The 23,700-nt window shown below is 31.1% G+C and overlaps 1 protein-coding gene across 8 annotated transcripts in view; it reads left to right on the top strand.

Annotated features, from left to right (window-relative positions):
* Nucleotides 1-23,700, top strand: part of LOC115882873 — a 708,621-nt gene that overhangs the window by 583,213 nt on the left and 101,708 nt on the right. For all 8 annotated transcript variants that reach the window (XR_004050274.1, XM_030901130.1, XM_030901132.1 and 5 more), the window contains exons 3-5: nucleotides 16,762-16,998; nucleotides 18,486-18,643; nucleotides 20,635-20,681. Coding sequence is in view for 7 of the 8 variants with exons in the window: in XM_030901130.1 (XP_030756990.1) it covers nucleotides 16,762-16,998; nucleotides 18,486-18,643; nucleotides 20,635-20,681 (442 nt within the window). In the remaining variant the exon portion in view is untranslated. The remainder of the gene's footprint in view (nucleotides 1-16,761; nucleotides 16,999-18,485; nucleotides 18,644-20,634; nucleotides 20,682-23,700) is intronic.

Raw genomic sequence — 23,700 nt, 5'->3', positions numbered from 1 at the left:
CCGTCCATAAGATAGTGGCACAGGAGAACACTACTAGGACCTTGAAAAATAGTCCATACCTTGGACACTTGTCCGTAAGACAATGTCCGTCCGTAAGACCCTAAGAACACGAAACTCTTGTTTAAAATCAAACACCGTCTAATAAACAAAATGAACCTACCTCGAAATACTTCCGAGGGCTCAATAAATAATAAACAATCTGTCCTTTCTTCCAAATGACATTCTGGAGGACAAAAGCAAAGGGACGCCAACGTGCCAGCCAAATACAAATACAAGTTGGGACATTGGTAACTCTACCCTAAAAATATTCAATAATAATATCGAATCTAAAAGGATAATATCTCATCTTTACCTGTTGCTTTGAAATAGCAGCTGATTCAGATTATACAGCAAGATTTAAATAATCACCATTTCTAAAAGCTGGGATAAAACAGAGCATCAAAACAAATTGAGGTTAAGCAGGGAGAGAGTTGACAGAAGCGACGTTGACAGCGCGCGCCTCCACAGAATAGTAATAGGGTTGTGTCGAACGATAACAGGGTTGGCGACTAGGGAACGTAAAAATTACGCGTCAAATAAACTATCCGGCCTGAACGAGAGGGAATCCGGTGATGATAGGCCAGACATCATATATCATATATAAAAAAGACATGTAACGAACTAAAAACGTTACATCATAATTATTTAAACGTGTTTATATAACATTATCATCCATCCATAAAATTTTTACGAATTTCTTGGTTAATTATACGTAAGAAGTTCTCAGATTAAAATGCCTAAAAGTCGGACAATCAATAATTTTATTAAAATTTCTTGGAATTTTGTGCCGCCATATTGCTTTTAACAGAAAACGGCCTAATTTCGTATGGTCGAAAATTAGAGGTTTATTTCATGTAACGTCATTTAGTTATTAATCCAAGTTTGTACTTGATTTCGCTTGTTTTCGTGTTTTACCTGTTTTTTGTGTTATTTGTTATTATATTATAAAGTTTATGTCGTTTGGGCCACTTTTCATATAGCATCGAACGAAGGTGCGAATCGTAACAATATGCACTACTGGTCCAAATCTACCCTCGATGCAAGTAATTTAGCACCAAGACCATTGCTCGGTAAATGTTTACGTAGGAATTCTAGGATGGCGAACGACTGGACTTTTTTAATTATCTGAAAGAAATGAACTATTCATAATTTCTAAGAAATTAATTGCCAATTTTGTTAGAGGATCCATCATGATGAAATTGCGTTTGTTGCAAATTCATCAGCATGAATGCCGTTGGTGTAGATGAGGCAGTTGCGCCGCTTATTTTGCTATGAATGTGTGGGGTATACTCTATATCAAAAAAAAATCAAATTTCTCGATGATTACAGGGTGAAACAATTAATATGGAAGATTAGTCACTTTTAAAAGCAAGTTATTTACTCCTTTATTTTAAATGGAACACCCAGTATATTATTCCGATGTTCAATGGGGAATTTATATATCTTCAAGATATTATTGAGGTTGTAGAACTGTAGAACTCTTTATATTTTTAAAAAGTATTCTGAATTAACCTACATATGCTCAGAAAACTTCATTTCTATACAAACTGTCGTTCTTCTTGGAGTCTCCGCGGCGTATGAGAGGCGCCACCCTGTATGTAATATAATAATAATAATAATAATAAATGGTCTTTATTAATAATTAATGAATTACAATAATGTATTAATTAATGACATAGGCGAAGTCTAGCTCACAGAGCCATTCATACTTAACCTAATCAATACATTTATAATATGCATAATAAGAAAAGAAACATAAATTCGAAAATAATGTCCAGATGAAAATAAAAATAAAATGAGCAATAAATGTGGCTCGATTGTATGGACCAATACGTTTTAACGAACACAAAAAATTTAAAAAGTAAACAATCAAACAAAAAATATCACAATAATTATCCTAAGCTTGGGGTCTGTTGTTCCAACAATAAATAGTTTTTCAGACTTGATTTAAATTTAAATGATGAACATAGAAAAAACAAAGTTTGAATATCTTTTCTTAAATTATTAAAAATACACACAGAGTTGTAAGTAAACGATTTCCGAAACATGGCTGTTTTGTGATTTGGCATAGTAAGCATTTTTTTGTGTTTTATATTTAAATCACAATTGTTTTGAATCCTCTGTAGTCTATAAGCATCAATTGAACTGAGGCATGGAAAATATACCATACTGCAATATTGCAACTTTGAGAGTACGAGACTCTGACATAACGTTTTTTTCATGTTATATGTCAATATATGCTTCTGGGAATACAGAAGTTTCAAACTCAAATAACATTTTCGAGCTAACTGAGTAACATGGTTTGAGAATTTAAAACTTTCGTCTATACACAATCCTAAATTTTTAACAGATTCTACATTTTCTATAGGCTGATCATTTATATAAAGTTTTATTTTTGATTTCAAATAAATTCGATACTTTTTGGATCCAAATATTATTGTTTTTTACTTGGTTGGATTTAAACGCAAATTATGATTTCTAGCAAAATCGAGGACTCTCTCTAAATCTGCATTAATGTCTATGACTGTTTGTTCATATTCTTTACACTTAAAATGGCTGTATATTTGTGTGTCATCGGCAAAACATTTTATGTGAGATGTCTTTATTACATTTGGCAGATCAATAGTGTAAATCAAAAACAATAATGGGCCCAATACTGAGCCCTGAGGGACACCAGAGGATATACAGAGATTTTCAGAGAATTCATTATTTATAGTAATTCTCTGGCTTCGATCTTCCAAGTAGGATTTCAAAAAATTCGCCATAACATTGTCAAAGCCAATATATTTACATTTTTTAACCAACAACGCATGATTCACGGTGTCAAAAGCCTTGCTGAAGTCCAATAGCACAAGAACAGTTGCTAAACCGTTATCACATGCTCGAAAAACATCATCAGATAATGCCAATAATAAAGTTTCTGTACTTTGACCTTTTCTAAACCCCGATTGTTCTTTCGGTAGCAAGTTTGCATCATTTAAATAATTTATTATTTGGCTATACACAATCTTTTCCAAGATTTTCGATAAGATTGGCAATAAACTAATTGGTCGCAAGTCATCATATCTTGATGGGTTTACAGTTGTTGGTAGAGGAATGACTAATGCCTCTTTCCATATTTGTGGAAAAAATCCAATTTCTAAGCAACTATTAATAATATGACATGTATTTATCAATGCTGGATAGGCACATTTTTACCATTTGTAAACTTAAACCATCAGAACCTTTTGCATTTGATTTTATACTATTTATAATTTTAATTATTTCAGGCACATCTATAAGTTTAAAATTGAAAGATAAATTTTCATTAAATTTATGGTTGCTATAAAAACTTATTCTCTCTGCGCATGCAACATCGCTGTTCTCAAATATTGAAGTAAAATACCTGTTTATATGATTTGGATCCGATAGATCAGATGGTATGTCAATGACAGGTTTGCCATGTTGAATATTCAAGTTTTTAAGAGCGCGGTAAAATTGTGTTGCATCTCGATTATTTAAATAGTTAAGATATTTATATTAAGACGACTTTTTCTGTCATCACTCAAACAGAAAGAAAAAGGTATCCGTTGCTCAGGGTTAGAGGAGAGCTGGGTTCGTAGGTAAGGCTTGTGACCTGTGGTGACTTAATAATGTTGTTAAATAATAAAATAAAAGTAATAATGTATAGGCTGCAAAGATTCTAAAATTGATGTTAAGTATTCAAATAGTAATGGTCAAAGACAGTAAAAAGGGCGCCACTTACTTTGAGTATGAAAAGGTAAAGTAAGAAACCAGTAAGAAAATTTGATCATGAAATAGCTAAAATAAAATAATCAACAGCAATAAGGGTCTATTATGTTCATCAAGAATAAAAGTCAGATATAACTATCCTACGTTGAACATTTATTTAAAGACGAACACAATTATCAATCAGTTTAAACCCAGTTTTAATTATCCCAATGAAATCGTTAGTTACTTTAAGTAAACTCAAATTTAGTTAAAGTTCTCTCCAGTATACTATACTACGTAATATATAAACAGGTGAAATTTATGTAAGTACCAATACGATGATGTTTCGAAACAAGTCGTGTACAATACCCTTCAAAAATGAATCCGTGTTAGCGATTCTCACATAAAGATCATACTGAAGTAAAACGTACCGTTAAGGACAAAGCATGACTTATAATGTTAACTAAAAGGTAAATTTTGACTATAATATATGGAATAAATGACAACAATTCACAGAGATATTCAAAATATTATCTCAAAGTAAAAAAAATTTAGGGAATACCTTGTGTGTTGAACTTAGAACTTATCTGTATTTTTTTTTTAATTTATGACGTAGTGAACAGATAGGCAGGCAGTCTCCAGACTAACGGAAGTGGATGTAGACTCTTCGATAGTAGCAGGAGTCTTCGATATCAGTAGAATAAATGTAGAGTCATAAATACTGTCTCAAAAGTGGTTACTCATATGCCAATTACTTATACGTCAATTTCTTATACGCCAGTTCTCTATAAAAAACTCTCAGAACAGTCACCGAATACCAAAAAAAATAACTTACGGTCTGAAAATCAGCTGTACACATTCCAAAATATAGCCAAACTATATGCTGATCCAAACCAGTAATGCACAATCAAACATTATCAAAATAAATAAAAAACGGGAATAACTGAAATAAAATTTAGTTAGACATGGCGATACAAAATGGTAGATACACTTACTGTGATCTTATTCCAGGAAAAGGCCAAAAAAAAACACGAACTAGGCTCTGAACAGTATATTCTTACAGGATTTCAAATCTCCACTTTTGGATACCCGTGCCTTTACTGTTAGGAAAAGTGTTTCAGAAAGCCCTTTTTCTCTGAGATTCGTCGGACTCTGAAGCACGCGTCTTTTTCTGATCTCAATCTCTCGGAAAAAGCCTCCTTCTCGCAAAACGGAAGTCTTCTAATTGACAGGTCATATGACCAAAGTGAACTCTATCGTCTATACTGAATGAAATTTGTTTTTATGGAAAGGAACCGCTACCTGTACTGAATGAAGTTTAACATCTAGCGAATAGATGGCGCCAGCAATATTAAAATTTGGAATTTTATAAAAAGAAAAATAAAACGCTACAATATGCTGCTTTTTCCTTGCGAATGGCCGATTTTGTAAAATTTCTTATTTCCCTGTAAATTGTCCAGCTTTGAAGTGTTTTCAATTTTTTATGATTTGATAAAGCCTTATTTCGTTCTTTCATTATTAATCTTAGATTTGGTGTTAACCAAGGTGCATTTTGTTTCGTAATTCGGGCATTACGCAAAGGTGCCAACTTTTAATATGACCGTCAAAACTCGACAAATCAAGTCATTTCAGTTATATCAATCACTTACTTGCATTTCATAAAACCGTTATTAAATTTGATATTTTTCACAGGATCTTCCTTTGGTAACATTTTGTTCAACAGTCGAGGTATGGGATTCCCAGACTCGCTTCTGTAGCGATCCTTGTCTATCATCACATAAACCTTCAGCCGTAGATAGTTAATTTTATCAATCGTCCGGATAGCCCAGGCAGCTGTGGCCATTAAACCAAAATACTACTACTACTGTGGTCTCTACTCTGTGATCTGTTTTTGTTTAAATATTTTGTTTATTATTCATTCTCAGACACCTTTAATGTGTGTAAAGGAGTTCGCCAGGGCTGTATACTGTCACCAATACTTTTTAATATATATTGGGCTGATGTAGCAAGTTTCGCAAAGCTTTAAGCATGAAAACATTCGAATTCGAACAACCAGGCAATCAGTGCTTTTCAATCGAACGATTAAACAGTCAATCGGGCTGATGTAGCAAGTTTCGCAAATCTATGGAAAACATTCCAATTCGCTAACAATCAGGCAATCAGTGCTTTTCAATCGAACGATTAAACAGTCAATCGGGCTAATGTAGCAACTTTCGCAAAGCTTTAAGGAAAACATTCGAATTTGCTAACAATCAGGCAATCAGTGCTTTTCAATCGAACGATTAAACAGTCAATCGGGCTGATGTAGCAAGTTTTGCCAAGCTTTAAGCATGAAAACATTCGAATTCGCTGACAATCAGACAATCAGTGCTTTTCAATCGAACGATTAAGCAGTCAATCGGGCTGATTAACGGAGTTCCAATTAACAATATAAGATATGCAGATGATCCTAGCACCAACTTTAGAGGATCTCCAGCAAATAATAAATAAAATAGAGGACATTGTAAACCGTTTCGGTCTTAGAATCAACGCTACCAAGACCAAACTTATGGTAATAGGACGCCAGCCTATAATCCCCGCGTTGACGGTGGATGAAAATATTATAGAGCGAGTACCACGATTTAAATATCTAGGTGCCATGATCAATGAACGATGGGACTGCGATGAGGAAGTTAAACTTAGAACGAATTATGCAGAATCAACATTTTTTAAACTTAAAAAATTCCTATTAGCACGCAGTTTCCCGCTAGCATCTAAACTACGGGTAGTAAGATGCTACATATGGCCCATCTTACTATACGTCGCAGAAACGTGGCCTCTCAAGGCTAGAACCCTGAACCGCATCGAGGCTTTCAAAATGTGGACTCTCCGGAGACTCTTACGTGTGCCATGGACCGCACATGCCACCAACGAAGAAGTTTTAAGTGTTGCAAGTCTTAATATAGTTAAAGAAAGAATAGTTTGGTTTGACAAATATTACATTCCTAAGCTTATTCTACAAGGAAAAATAGAGGGAAGGCGAGGCCCAGGAAGAAAACAACATTCCTGGCTAAGAAACATACGGGATTGGTGTAACATCAGCGACGCAGCCACCATATTTCGAAGAGCCGTAAACGGCACTCTATACATTGTATGAAGAGTACAGACAATCGCCAACGTGCAGCTAAGCACAAGGCACAGGAAGAAGAAGAAAATGATTCATTATTTATAGTGATTTACAGTAATTTTATTAAATTATACAAATATTCTCGTTGATTATTGGTTTGATATAAATGACAGTGGTCTCCAATGAAAAAGCGAGTTACTAACTCTAATAACTCTAATTCTTAGCTGGCAAATGAGCTAGATCGATGAAAATATGCATGAAAATTTACTAGTGGATATTGATACAGGTAACAGGCACAGTATCAAGTTTATTATAATGATTTTTTTCTTAGCCGCGTATGGCACAGATCGTTACCCAGCCCATAGCGAGTTAAATTGTTTTACAAAGAGGTAGATCTACCCCGAATGGAGTAGCTGTGGCAACACTGCCGTTATCACTTTTTCTGACGCTAGATTGTGTGTCACGACCTTGAATTTTTAATCCCAACGCGCGTAAAGAAGTTTAACTTCAAAAAAGTATATTATTTCTAATCCGGTATAACAAAGAACCCATCTCAAGATTCTTCGCCAATCCTTCTGCGTTATTTTTAGTCCATTTTGTATTCTCATTGTTGTCTACTAATTAATTTAAAGAAACCTAAGAGGGACTAAAGGGTGAGCTGAGGGGAACACAAGGGGGTGAAACCAACCGTTTCAGCGCGGAAAATCCCCCCCTATCTAGATAAAGACTCGAGACAACGCTATGTCTGTGACAAAAAGCGATCATCTACATACAAAAGAGGCGCTGTGCCAACTAGACGCTTTCAATGAAACTATTAAGTTTCGTATTTTCCCTTTCATGCTGGAACGTCGCAAAATATATAGGAAACTATGCAACCGTGTGGTGATTTTAGAGTTTTAACTATTTACTTTTTAGTTAAGTGTTATTTTAGACTTGAATTAAGAAATAAATTAGAAGTATTCTTAAAATATTATAATTAATCTAGAGTTAAATAAAAGTTCTATTAGATCATGCACACACGGGTCGTCTCAAACTCGAGGCGGAAGCGTCTCGACGTGGAGTCGATGTGATTGATACTATTATTTACATACTAAGGTATATATTATATCATATTTGTTTCTAAAAAGAGAGAAACTCGTGTTTCGAAAATGAATCGACAATAAATGGAAACCTTGTTTTCAAAATGTTTCGATTTTGTGCTATCTGTGTAGAAATTTCGAATTAGTCACCGGTCAACAACGCCAATCAAAACTTCTCATCAAAATAATTTAAACATGTAAGTTTTGGGTTCGATGAAGGACTATTAGAGGTACAATTTAAAAATAATTTTACAAGATACAGAGTGTCCCAAATAAGTAAAAAATATCAAAGTTGTATTTTTTTAAACGGAACATCCTGTATATTATTACATTTTTAGTTTCTACGATTAAAATAAAGGTAAATTTGATTAAGGTTTATTATACTTAAACCTTACCGTTTTTGAAATATTTTCAATTTTGTGAAATTGCAGTAAAAATTTTAAGGCTTCATTTCTCCAAGGGTATCAAAGTTTTTAATACTAAATATTTACTGAAGTTTATTTACTGATCAGTTATTGTGTTGCAATAATAAAAATAATACTACCTTATACAGAGTGTCTAAAAATTTATTTTAAATAATTATTAACTTCAAACGGCAATAACTTGTTTAATTTATATGTATATTTTACGAGAATCAGATGCACAATTTAATTGTCTATCAAATTATATTATACCATTTTTTACCTATTTCTTTAAGTTTCCGTAGAAAATGCATTTTCTTGTAATTTAGAACTTATTTATCAATATACCCATGGACTATTGACATTTTAGATTATTTTTAAAGATGTACCAAATTTTTAACAGATACTAATATTGTCGATATAATTCGTTTATTTCATTAAAAAATAAAAAAAAACTGTTTAAATATTTGTTAAAGAGGACCAATTAATATGATTCCAGTATTCAAACTACGTTAACTCACTGTTGCGTTGATTAATAATAATTGCTCCAAATACTAAAAAACTGAATTTTGTATGGGCATTAGACAGTGTGATAAAAAGTAACACCTTAAAAATGATATTTCATTTTTTAATAAATGCTTATTTATAACAACAGAGACTTTAATTTGATAACTTCTTATTATATTGATTTCTGACTCAAATCCACATTTATTTATAATAATTTATTAACGAACACAATTAAGTATGTAATTAATTAGTATATGGGCGGAAATAATGGTGTTATATTTAATTAATGGTATACTCTTTTATAAAGATTTAAATAGTTTTCTTTTTGCATACAAATGGGCTAGTAATATTATCGTTTTGTTAAAAACGATAATATTACTAGTCTGTACATTTTGTACATTTGTTGCTTTAAAAACAATCTAAAATGTCAATATTCCATGGACATATTAATAAATGAGGTCTAAATTATAAGAAAATGCATTTTCTACGAAAACTTGAAGGGATAGGTAAAAATGGTATAATACAATTTGATAGACAATTTAATTGTGCATCTGACTCTCCTAAAATATACAGGGCATTCCATTTAAATTAAAGAAGTTATTGCCGTTTGAAGCTAATAATTATTTAAAATAAGTTTTTAGACACTCTGTATAACGTAGTATTATTTTTATTATTGCAACACAATAACTGATCAATAAATAAACTTCATTAAATATTTAGTATTAAAAACATTGATACCCTTGGAGAAATGAAGCTTTAAAATTTTTACTGCAATTTCACAAAATAGAAAATATTTCAAAAACGGTAAAGTTTAAGTATAATAAACCTTAATCAAATTTACCTTTATTTTAATCGTAGAAACTAAAAATGTAATAATATACAGGGTTGTTCTATTTAAAAAAATACAGCTTTGATATTTTTTATTTATTTGGGACACTCTGTATCTTGTAAAAATATTTTTAAATTGTAGCTCTAATAGTCCTTCAACGAACCCCAAACTTACAATTTGTAAAAATCTCATCGTTTAGCTACAATACTCCGTGTCGTATGTGGTGAACAACCCTGTATATGTCCTTCCTTCTGCTATTTTAGTTATAGTACTATAAAAAGTTGAAGAATACTTAAATACGAAAACTGCAGAATAAAATCCAAACAATAAAGTAAGGTTATGTTCTGATATTTGCAGAATATCAAATAAATTATGGAAACTTTTCAGGCACAAAACGAGTACGAAATCTATAAATGTGAGCCACATCTGTTTCTTTAATGTTTGTGACAATAAGATCTTTATTGTTATAGCTTATGTAGCGAAACCATATTGTGGTAAAATGTTTCGAAACAAAAAGCCATTTATGTTACGAAACATATGTATCAAAGATGTGACCAAACTGTTTCACAATGTTTCTCAGCAGATATTTTGTTTCGATTTTGTATCTAAAAATGTTACTTGGGAAAGAAAGTCCAGACAGAAGACAGATGCCGTAAATAAAAAAATAAAAGAATGAATGTTCAAACTTCGGTTCAAGTACTAGTAAGGACAGTAGAAAAAGATGAATTTGCTGTACCTGAATACCAATTTGGTACCTGAAGAGAAAAAGTTGTATTAACAAAGCTTCCAACCTTAACTCTGTGAACTACAAATAAACTCTAAAGAGTTAATACTCATCCAGAGAAATAGAGGAACACTAATTTCCAATAAGAAAGGAATAACTTACATGCAAAATAGTATTGTTATTATTAATCACTACCTTAGTATTCATTTTTAACTAAGAGTCGTTAAACTCGTAGTTGGCAAGAACAAAAAAAAATCGGATAATAAAAAAAATAAAGCCGCTAGAAATCCGCCACTTTACCGGGGAAATTTAGCATCTCGACTACGTCTCGAGTGACGGAACTTAACCTCCAGACTCCGTTCTTGACCGTTTAAGTGCGCCGTCATCAGGATTGCAACGCCGCTCCGAATTTTTATGTATGCATACATATTTTTTTCGAACTCGGTCAAAGTAGCAAGCCGGAGTAATCTTTTTTCTTAATTACGCTGCGATATGAGAGAAATTTCTTGGTATTTACGGATCTAAAGGAACATTTTTCTTCTTTACATTAAATCTTGTGATTAATATGTCTAAAAGATCGCGCACACTATACCTGCACGGACCGGCACGGACCAGACCAGTAAAATCTACCGGTGAAGGTGACCGTGTTATTTAATAGAGTAGAGCACACTAGACCAGTACCAGCACGTACCGCCACAAGCCACGACCGTCAAAACAGGTCGTGTCGGTCAGGGACAAATATGACCGGCAATATTTATGCCTGGTCGTGCTGGTCCTACCTAATGTGCGCACCGGCGAACCAGCACACCTCCACAAACATGCAAATATTGAAGGGTTTGTCAGTATTTCGAGTACGCTAGCTGGCTCAAGTCGCATGATGTAGGTTAGATTTCGTTTATTTTTGTTACCAAACCAAACCAAACCTTTAAATCGTTTTAAATATGAATAAAGAAAAGCTTATTTTACTGGTACAAAAGTATCCAGAGCTGTGCGATACGAGCCAAGCATTTTATATATAGAGACCAAGAAAGAAAAGATGCAATATGAGAGTCGATAGCAAAAAAAATAATCAAATTTGATTTGTGACATTCGAAAATATTGGAAAAACTTTTCTTCGAATCTTTTTAATTCAGGAAACAAATGATGAAATTCGCCATATTGCTTTCTCTTTTGATTTATAGGGTGAACCCAAAATCTTCTTTTTTTCTTAGCTTCCTTCTCTTCCTCCTCTTCTTCACACAACATGGCTAAAATAATAATTTCTTCCTCTGAACTTCTCATTTTCAATACTTCTATGTTGCACGCTCTAGTAGTTGAGCCTTGACAACTGTAGTCTGTGGCGGTAAAGTGTGCGATGTCATGCAGGATGCAGGTTTGTGCTGTGCTGGTCCGTACTGGTCCGTGTAGGTATAGTGTGCGCGATCTTTAAAAGTAAAAGATGTTTTTCTCTCTAGATCCAATGCCAATTAAAAGTTATCTCTTGATAAAAATGAAATATATTCTTTAGTTAACACTAATAATATTTCGAAAATCAATATTTTTATTTATGTCTACACAGTGTCTAAATGTTTAGAATTTAAAGAAATATGCCTATTTTTAAATAGGCGGTTCATCTCAATGTTTACACACAACCAAACTTATATGGAGTCGCTCTTTATTTCTGACTAAATTTCTTGCAAGGATAAAACTTGGTATACAACTTTAAGATAAGTTTTTTTTTTGTAAATAAACATGATAATAAAGAATAAACGACTGCTGCGATTTATTTTCTTTTGAATTTTGTGTTCAGTAGTAAAATCACGATTGTCCGATAATTTTCATTCAATCCAAAAAAAAAAAATAAAAAATGCCTTATGATGGATTAACAGATGTACAGGGTGGGTCAAATTCGACGCTTTTAAATGGAAACACCCTTTTCTATAGGAGATAGACGAAAACTAATATCGGTGTCTGGAGCTCAATTTTTGTCAAAAACATGATGGTGAAAACCACATATCGATATCTGTTACCGTTTCGAAGTTACGGGGTGTTTTTCAAAAATGTGCATTTTTAACAAATCGCTGTAACTTTTTTGCTATGGAAAATTTTGTATTTCTATGAAAACATTTCCAAAGCATCTTTTTACGTAGAATTTAATGGTTTAAGTATAATTTTTTTAAAATTAATAATTTAAGAGCTATCAACAGAAAAATTGATTTTTTATTTGGGACACCCTCTATATTTTTCATTAACTGAAAAGAATTTAAGATTACCTTTCCAAAAATATAGCACACTTGGTATTTTGTTATAATCCCCTTCGAAATACAGAATTATTAAAAGTTCGCTACTTTTAACTAGTAGGCTTTTGACCCCTTATTGATTGATTGACAACCGAAAATATATTTTTGCAGCAAGACGACGCATCGCCTCTGAACGCTGAAGTTGTCAGCAAATTTTTGCAGCCAATTTCAAGAATAATTCATAGCTTACCAAAATCCCAGCCGTTGGCCGTCGAGGCCGCCTAACTTAGTGCTCATGGATCTAATCCTATGGATATATTTGCGGAAGAATAAAGGTTCCTTATTCTTCCGTATAATCGAGACAAGAATTAGAAATACTTAATAGTTATGAGAGGGTCTCTTTCACCCCTACTGAGTTAATGAGTTCCGCGAGAAATTTTCAAAAACTGCCCCGTCTGTCCATAACAGAAAACGGCCGATATGTCAAACACCTGTAGCAAAATCTCATGTCTTGGTTTGCTATTTATTTTTATTGTTATTAGATAAGTTAGATTAGTTATTAGATTATTGTTAGATATAGTTTAAATGTGTGGATGTTGGTTAAATATATTTTAAATTGTTATAAAGATCTCTCATAGCAAATATTATTTTCGTTTTAATTGATGCTCACAGCTAAACTTTTTTTGCATTACAGCCGGTGCCGTTCAAAGCCTACTTATTTAAAGCGGACGAATTTTTATATACTCTATATCTCGAAGAGAAATCGAGCAAAATATCAAGTGTGGTATATTTCTGGAAAGGTAATTTTAAATTCTTTTCAATAAATTGAAAATATACAGGGTGTCCCATATAAAAAATCAAATTTTCTGTTGATAATTCTTAAATTATTAATTTTAAAAAAAATATACTTAAACCATTAAATTTTACGTAAAAAGGTGCTTTGGAAATGTTTTCATAAAAATACAAAATTTTCTATAGCAAAAAAGTTACAGCGATTAAAAATGCATATTTTTGAAAAACACCCCGTAACTTCGAAACGGTAACAGATATCGATATGCAGTTTTCACCATCATGTTTTTGACAAGAATTGAGCTCCAGACACCGATATTAGTTTTTGTCTATCTCCTATAGAAAAGGGTGTTTCCATTTAAAAGCGTCTAATTTGACCCACCCTGTACAGAGGGGAAGAATTACTGCTCTCACCGAACAAGGAATGTTCCAGAGAGATGTAGCATCGAAACATCGAAAACATATGGAAGGTACTTGGAATTAGGAACACTCAAGGATAGGCCCAGACAAAGTCGTCAAAGAGTCACAACTAAACAACAATCTTAATTTCATTTCAGAAACCAAAAAAATACCATTTTGTTTATTTTGGGAACTGATTAATTTTTTTTATTGCTATATGGATTATTTTTCATTAAAAGTAATTGGTAAGGACGGAGTTTTATACATAAACACAAAATTTTCATTCATCTCAAAAATTATGAAAAATAATAGATGATTCCATATAAGTTTGGTTGTGTATATATTGAAACAGCATTTAATGTCACTTTTTCAAACATGTCCTTTAAATCCCTCCATTTAATAGCTGTTAATAAGAAGTTTCACTTCAAATATGTGCACATACTGCACACACTTTTTTTGTATCCTTGAAATGTTAGGTCTTCCCGATCCACATGAACATATTATAAGCTTATAACCCTTACTATCCTTTCATCTATTTTTCACCATTAAAACCGCCATACGCGTGAAAATCTCGAATTGTCATTTTCCAGTTTTTCCGATGACTCGCCACACAGAATGAAAAAGGCGAATAATAACGGAAAGAATGGCAAATTGTCTCGTGGCATCTGTGCCAAGAATGGAATTGAAAAGGATATTTGAGCTTAAGTTTTTATCATCCGGGTTTAAGGCAATGCGCGAACTGTTACTTGGGATGGAGTTCTCGTTTATATACTTTTCGTCGGAATAGAAAACTGAAATGGTTCTTAAAAATAAATTTGGATATACCGGAGTAAGTAGGGCTTCATATTTGATATGTGCTTGACGCGGGTTTCATGTCGTATAATCCTCTGGTATTGTTGGACTTAAAATACAGAAATATATGTTCACTTTTTATAAATAAAAGAATAGAATAGAATTTATATTATCTAATCTATTTATACAGGGCGGCAGTTATGTATGGAAAGGATCGATTATTAGGTGAAATATAGAAGGTACTGCAAAAACTTAAATACAAAAATTATAGGATTTCTGAATATCTATTAGCGAGTAATAAATTTAAGTATACAGGGTCAATTATAAAGTCCTGGCATATAAAAGTTTCATTTTTTAAATAGAACCCCCTGTATATTACTGCATATTTCAATTCTTCCTTCAATTCTAAGCAAAAATCGAAATACCCACAATGTATTTCAAACCAACCGTTTCCGAATTATTGACTTTTGAAAATATTACTTAAATAATTTGATTTCGATATGTTCAGTTTCATTTAACGATGCCGTTCTACCGAAACGCTGATACTTAATAATATTTGGCATTAGTTCTCAAGTTAGGTATTTAAAGATGTATAAAATGAGATTATATCAAGTCAGTTTAACATTTGAATTCTTCAATTTATGTACATTGTGTATTACGATTATTGCTTAAATTGAAGGAAGAATCGAAATATGTAATAATATACAGGGGGTTTATTTAAAAAAAATAAAGTTTGATGTGCCACAACTTTATGACTGACTCTGTATACTTAAATTTACTAGTAGCTAATAGGAATTTAAAAACTCATTACAACAGTATCACAGTTTCGGCAGAATGGCATCATTAAATGAAACTGAACATATCGAAATTAATTAAATCAAATTGTTTAATTTGTCAAATTTCAATAATTCGGAAACGGTTGGTTGTTGGAAATGGGTACATTGTGTGTAATTTCGATTTTTGCTTAGAATTGAAGGAAGAATTGAAATATGCAATAATATACAGGGGGTTCAATTTAAAAAAAAATAAACTTTTACGATCGACCCTGTATACTTAAATTTTTTACTCGCTAATAGATATTTAAAAGTACTATAACTTTTGTATTTAACTTTTTGCAGTACCTTCTATATTTTACCTAATAATAGATCGTTTCCATACATAACAGCGACCCTGTAGTACAGGATCCGGCTGCATGATTATTACGCTCATCGTATGTTTAATCAAAACCTAATTTTTACGTTTATTTATGAATAGGAAAATACACTTTTCACAGGATTTCTATCAAAATGATGCCGCAACTATGTTAATTTTATAGTTAATTAATAATAATATTAACTGATTTTGGGACGACATTACGCTCATAAAATTTTTTGATCATTTGTATTATGTCAAATTAAGGCTATTCTTATTTGTTCATTTTTTTTTAAACACGACACTATATTTTTTATTTTATTTTTAGATTCTGTGTAAAATTCTATAACTTTATATATATATATATATATATATATATATATATATATATATATATATATATATATATATATATATATATATATAAAGTTATGTATATGTTACGCTCAATAGTCGAATTCGGGCAATGCCCGAAAAAAATACGCAAATCTAGTTTTGAGCAAGGAATATTTCCCAAACCCGAAAAACCAACTAACCAATGAATTAACACCCTCCAAGCAGCTAGCTAACCAACTCGCCAAATAACTAAACCAATCAAACCAAAAAGAGTGAAACCAGTGCAATCAAATGACACTATAAGCAAAAAAATATAATCGAATAAAATTAATTTTTCGGGTTTCGGGCATTTTTGTAATAAATTTCTTTAAACAAATGTTAGATTTCAGTGTGGTAAAAAATTGTCAGTAATATGCCATTGCTTATGAAGCTGGACTACTAAAATTTAGTTATGTATTTTCTTCAAAACAACATTATTATTTCAGAGGTTCTTTACATATAGTATAAAAGATAGAAAAAAATTAAAAATATATTAAGAAGTTTTAGAACCTTTTTCTTTTTTTTGCTTCTGATTATGGGAATATATGAACTCCTCAGATGATCACGTAAGCAAAATTATTCAATTAAATGTTAAGCAAATTGCTTTCTTATTTTTGAAGTAATTAATATATACTAATAATAAATTCCTCTTGTTTTCAGGATGGTGAACGGGGTTACCTGGAAGGACTGGCATCGAGGTACGCAGACCTTTTTTCAACACACTACGGTGACGTTTTAGGTCATCTGGAGGACCTTAGGAAAACAGAGGTGGCGGAATCAGCCACGAGAGAGCGCTTACAATCGAACACTTCGGACACGAACAGCGTGGGAAGTAACACTAGTCAGGGCATGACGTCGTCACAGAGTCAACCCCTCTACGTACCAGGCAAATATTTAGTAAGTGATTTTGTTACGCCACTCACTTTTTCATTTTTGAAATTTGGTATTAAGGGAATGATTAGTTTGGCTGTGTGTAGGAGGTTGTAATATTTAGGGTAATTTTTTTATTGTGTATAAAATTATTGAGTAAGTTTCTCCATTTTTTCTAAATCAAGTTCTAAAACTCCTTATAACATCAACAGAAAAGCACACAACATCCGAAGAACTCAACTGTTTTAAAAATACAATAGTATTAGTTCCTTTTTGTGTTCCGATATTATACAGTACCTCCCTATGCAGGATGAGTTTTTAAAAAAGTGCAAATATTTTTAGGGGTAGTATATTTCGACCCCAGAATCACGATTATGAGGTTTTTTCGCGAAAAAAAATAAAAATTTAGAATTTTTTGAAAAAAAAAAGATCTTTTTTAATCCAGAAACATCATTTCTCGATAATATGGCAACATGTGTAGTCGATTAAAGTTACAAGAAATAAAACTCAATGGTTCTCAACCTTTTAGCAAAAAATATTTTTTTTAATTTCTCAAAGTAAAATAACTTGGTTATTTTTGACTTATTTGAAAAACAGTAACGCGAAAATACGTTTCTTTTATCTAGGCCTGCCAGCCGTCATATATTTGCACTTTTTAAGACTCACCCTGTATAAATAGTTGCTAAACAAACGTTGCTAAAACAGTTTTCGTAGACTACTAAAACGAGGAGAATTATTAATCTAATAATTTTTTACTTATTTATTTTTTATTATTGATTAAAATATTGTTCATGTTTGATTGATCAAATCACTCTTTGTTATAAAACGTAATCATATGGGGTTGTTGGTCCTTACAACAAACAGCTCACCAAACCAAAACTAAAACTTAGTAATAATGAAAACAAATTGATTTTACCATAATGATGCGTTTTGATTTTTTGGCTATATAAAATATTTAGCCATATTTAGTAGGGAAATTTTAAAAAGTAGGAAAAAAAGGAGTTATCCATTTTAGAACAAATTGCGAGTACATTTTTTTAAAAAGTTAATGATAAAAAAGTTTGTCATTCTGTAAAGACGATACGGTGACACATACTGTCATACTACACATACACTACATTTTGGAAAGACAAATATTTTATAAGAAAAGGAGTCTCCTACCAGGATAAGTTATGTTCAATATATTTTTTTTAAATTCTCAAGAAAGAATGAATATAAAAAATAACCAGAAAATATCTATTTATTTATTTTTTGCTTGGGTAATTTTTTACGTACTACATTTTCGAAAAAACAAAGCTTTCATCAGAAAAGGAGTCTCATACTAGGATAAATTATGTTTAGTATCATTTTTTAAATTCTCAAAAAAGAAAAATCCCCATTGGCCGATGAATAAAAAAATTAACCAGAAAATATTTTATTTTTTGCTTAAACATTTTTTTGACGTATTTCTACTTAATATTAGAGTAATTTGTTGTAGCTATTTTTAGTTCTAACTTGTTTATTTATATTTTTAGCCATCTAGTTGTTTAACACATAAAGAAGAGGATGAAATATACGGTTTTGCTGGTCCTGTACTGAAACCAAACCAAATACATCTTCCTCAATCGCAAAAGATCATTGCACCTCCCATGACTCAACCATTATTATCACATCAGCAGCATAACTATCAAACGTAAGTATTAAACATGTTTCATACTATGATATTATACACAACCACATGCTTTTTCTCACCCTTAACATTTTCTCTTGATACTATCTTTCTCTTCAATTTTTTTTTTCAAAATATTCGGTATTTTTAAACTTTAAGGTGGCAGTAAAATGAAACACTAATTCACCACAATACACCAACATGTTTTGGTGTACTGTGGCGAATTAGTTTTCAATTTTGCTGTTGTAACACCAAAGGTTCCAACCCCCAACTCTTAAGGTGGCATTTTGATAAGCATCAAATTATGCAATGTTGCCTCCATTTAACTGACCTCGTATGTATATTTTATAATTTTTTTAGTTCACAATGATGAGGCTCGAATTTGGGGCACTCTGTGCATTAACACATGTTTAAAAAGAAAACATACAGGCTAAAAAGAAATCTCTAAAAAATACATAAATATGCAATAAAATATTTTAAGAATTTTCATATCATACTCAGTGCCAGAGAGTATGTTAGACAGAGCATAGTTAAACTTAGTTTTAATAATAATTGGGTCATTTATAAATCATCTCGATCCTATTTTAATAGCTTTCGAACTTGGCCAGAGATTTTCATAGACATTCAGCTTTCCAGATGCGATCGAACACTTTTAACCATTGTAAACAAAGCTCTATCTCTCTCTTTCATTTTGTCAGGTTCTTTTTGCTCTCGAGCCTTCTATAACTGCAAACAAAACTTTGCTTTTCGGTCAGAAAACTTTTTACTGTTCCAACAAACCGAACAGCCAATTCGATTTCCAATTCTCCAGCAAATTCGGTATAATTTTCGATTTCACTCCACGTTTATTCGCTTTTTTCTTTCTCAGTTTTTTCGTAGCTTTATCTAAAAGCCACTGATATCTTTTAGGGTTTTATTTTTGGAGTGTTAATTAGGAAAATACACTGAACGTCATGAAAAATTACAAATTAATTTGTTTATGTAATTTAAAGTAATATATTTTGTCGTAGTGTGTCGATTTTGATGATTTTTTAAGTAATTTGTAACTAAATTTAATAAAAAAAATGGAATACAAAATTGTTATTTTAGCGAAAGTTTGAAACACCAATTTAAGAAAGTAAACAATTTAAAGACCACTTCATTATCAAGGTGCTTTATTCGATAACTTTATTTTTATTGAAGATATTCGCTATTGAAGAAGAAAGTAACGATTTACGGTAATTTTCGCATTAAAAGCATGCCTTTGCTTCTGGTCCTCATCAGCACACTTATGAAATCGACTTTAAATTGTTTTTCTGAAGCCTCTCATGGAGAAGTCATATTATTATTGTTTGTTGGCAGTTACTGTATGAGCGATGGTTTTAAATTCAAAAGATGATCTCTATCATGTTCAGTTAAAGCAACAATAGCCGATACAATTTCTGGAATTAAAAGCATCTCTGCTAGAGTAATTGCCGATACACAATAATAATAATATGACTCCTCAATGACAGTGACATTAGAAAACCAATAAAGTGTCTTGATGAGGACCAAAAAAAGGCAATCTTTTAAGGCTAAAATTTTTATTAATTGTTAAACTCATCTTCAGAAGTGAATATCTCCATAAAAAAAAAGCAATTGAGATGAATAAAAATACAAATTATCGAGGTAAGATACACGTTGATGATAAACTGGTTTTTAAATTTCCTTATTTAAAATTTTCTCAAAAAATAACAACATTTTGTTTTTCTCATATAATAATCAGATGTTAACTTTAATTTTTAATTAAACAAAAGCTAAAAAAATAATTTTGACAAGGTGTCCGTTTTTTTTGTGCAAAATCATTAAAGTCTTTTTAAAAATGTAATAAATGGAGTTTATATTAACGAAAAATAACTGATAGTAAATTATATTTATTTATTTATAGAGTAAAGAAACGTCAATTGGATAACCCTCTTAATTTTATATATATACCGAAAAATATTAGTACGTTAGGTGTATAAATATATACTAAAATATATGTTTTTATTTTGTAGGTGTTTAAGTCCCAGATCAGCGTACTTCTACGAATTTCCGCCAAATGGTAAGTTTTCCTTTAAATACCTTTATTTTCTTATTGCTCTATTGTTGCTCTATAATTTTTTGTGCTATTTTGTGATTCAGTGATTGTTTCTTTTAAATGCAATCCTTGATTTTTTTGAAAATTTTCTTTTCTTATGTAGATAATAAACATCTAAGAAAAGTAAATTTCAGTGTGGAGTAACTAACTTGGTTCTTTTTGACTTATTTGAAAAACAGTAACGAGAAAATACGTTTCTTTTATCTAGGCCTGCCAGCCGTCATATATTTGCACTTTTTAAGACTCACCCTGTATAAATAGTTGCTAAACAAACGTTGCTAAAACAGTTTTCGTAGACTACTAAAGCGAGGAGAATTAATCTAATAATTTTTTACTTATTTATTTTTTATTATTGATTAAAATATTGTTCATGTTTGATTGATCAAATCACTCTTTGTTATAAAACGTAATCATATGGGGTTGTTGGTCCTTACAACAAACAGCTCACCAAACCAAAACTAAAACTTAGTAATAATGAAAACAAATTGATTTTACCATAATGATGCGTTTTGATTTTTTGGCTATATAAAATATTTAGCCATATTTAGTAGGGAAATTTTAAAAAGTAGGAAAAAAAGGAGTTATCCATTTTAGAACAAATTGCGAGTGCGTTTTTTTAAAAAGTTAACAATAAAAAAGTTTGTTTTTTTGTATATTTCATACTGTGATACTACACATACACTACATTTTCAAAAGACAAATATTTTATAAGAAAAGGAGTCTCATACCAGGATAAGTTATGTTCAATATATTTTTTTTTAATTCTCAAGAAAGAATGAATATAAAAATTAACCAGAAAATATTTATTTATTTATTTTTTCATTTTTACTTCATTATCAAGTTGCATTTTATCTCGATATCTTTATTTTTATTGATATTCGCTATTAAAGAAGAAAGTAACGATTTACGATAATTTTCGCATTAAAAGCATGCCTTTGCTTCTGGTCCTCATCAGCACACTTATGAAATCGACTTTATATTGTTTTTCTAAAGCCTGTCATGCCAAATTTTTTTCGTGAAGAGTTAATTATGAATTTTGAGAATTATATTAAGTTTGTGGTTAAATTATTCTGTAAGTAAATAAACGGTTTGTTTATATTTTGTTTGTTATTTTGTTTGTTACATTTAATTTGTCTAAGTAAGACACCAGCAACATTAAGAGTTTCTGTTAATTTTTTTAATTAATTATATTTACATACATTCAGATGTAAAAAAATGCAACGGATTTTTTTTGTCAAATTTAAATTTGTATATTTTTTAATTTTTGGTCCTATTTTCATCACTTTTCTAGCAAACTGTATATAAATATATCTATTTTAATTTATAAACTCATTTTTTTCAAACTTTACTATTTGGCTTATTATACCTACAGGGATAATCGAATGTTTCCTTTACCTTTAACTTTAAAACATCCTGTGCAATAATTTCGTGAGCAAATTTTTCTAAAACATTGTTTTTCGGTTAGAACCATGTCTTATCTCCTGGTTAATTTTTAAGAGCGAAATGAACTGGTCATCAACAATTTACAAATTTTTCAATTATTATTGATGTTGTTTTTAATATTATGAGGGGGTTTAAGCTGACTATTGTCATAATATCATATTGCCAATTAAATTTTGTATACCCTAAATGCTTCTAGAGTGGATTTTGTCAACATATTATAGTCTTAACTAGTCCAGTGTGCCAAACTACCCAGCCTCTTCGATTAAGGGCCAAAGACCTTATTTTCTAAAAAAGGGAACGTAAAAAAGCGACCGCAAAATTTACTTAGCGGCTTTTCGGTGTTAGGCTGGGGCACGCGATGCCGCGACACGTGCGATTAGTGATTAATGGCCTAACTTCAGAATGTTTATAGACTCGTGAAATACCGTGTGCACATAATCCCTTTCACAAAATATATGACATGCGACCGGCGTCAAGGGAGATACGACGTAATGATTTTTACTTTTCACAACAATTTTAGTGGATTTACTTCAAAGAGTTGATATTTTTGTTTCGGAAATTATTCTATATATAAGGTGATCCAGGATTCTGAAAAGGGTTTACATTACAAAGCTTTTTACTGCAGTTTTTTTTATAAAATATACAGGCAACAGTTACGCAGGTTTTAAAAATATTTTTGTCGGCACCTAGTACTTATAGTACTTTAAACACTTGTATTTTTAAAAAGAATGGCATGCATTTTTAACTCAGTTTAGTTGAATGATAAATTGTAATTCTAAAAATACCCATAGTCTCATATTTTATACAGAACAGTTTTTGATATGTGCACAATTTTATACTAAATTTTTTAAAAGTTTGGAAAAAACGAGTATCCGCAATTTTTTTAAATCTGTTGACATCTATTTGAATAGTTGGTGGTGTTATGAAATTTTTAGTCTGACGTTTCAGCTTTGTGATGCCATCATGAACTTTTATTCTCTTTTTTTTTTAATATGGCCCTTAAGTTTTTTATTACGGATTTTTAGTTTGGTTTGGTTCCCAAACCTAATGATTGTATTTAATTGTATTGAACTTTTTTGAAAAATTCTTTTGGTACATATTAGGCATTTCCATAATATCTAATACACATTGTATTAGACAAAACAGAGAATAGATTTTTGATAAACTCTTCTCTGAAATAATTAATATGAATTCTTTTAATAAATGCAATACATCATTGGTGTGTAGATCTTAGAAACTTTTAAAATCCGTAATCAATAATCCAGGGCCTTATTTAAAAAAAGCTGATAATAGCCACTGAAAGACGTCGCGTCGGTTTGAAAATCTGATAATACTGAGATAATATCAGTTTATATACGAGTACTGAAAGAAGTAGCAAAGAGAATGTGATATATTCAAATAGAGTTATAAAATATAAAAATTTTCGATTGTATTCGGAATTTTTGCACTCTTAAGGTAGTTATTCGAAGATTTTTTAAATTCTGTTTCAAAAGGCACTTAAAAGTGTATATAAAAAATTGTATATAAAAAAGATAAACAT

The sequence above is a fragment of the Sitophilus oryzae genome, unplaced genomic scaffold (genome assembly GCF_002938485.1).
Source record: "Sitophilus oryzae breed Bouriz unplaced genomic scaffold, Soryzae_2.0 scaffold_179_pilon_pilon, whole genome shotgun sequence".
In the NCBI taxonomy this organism is placed as follows: domain Eukaryota; kingdom Metazoa; phylum Arthropoda; class Insecta; order Coleoptera; family Curculionidae; genus Sitophilus; species Sitophilus oryzae.
This window is presented reverse-complemented; position numbering and strand designations above follow the sequence as displayed.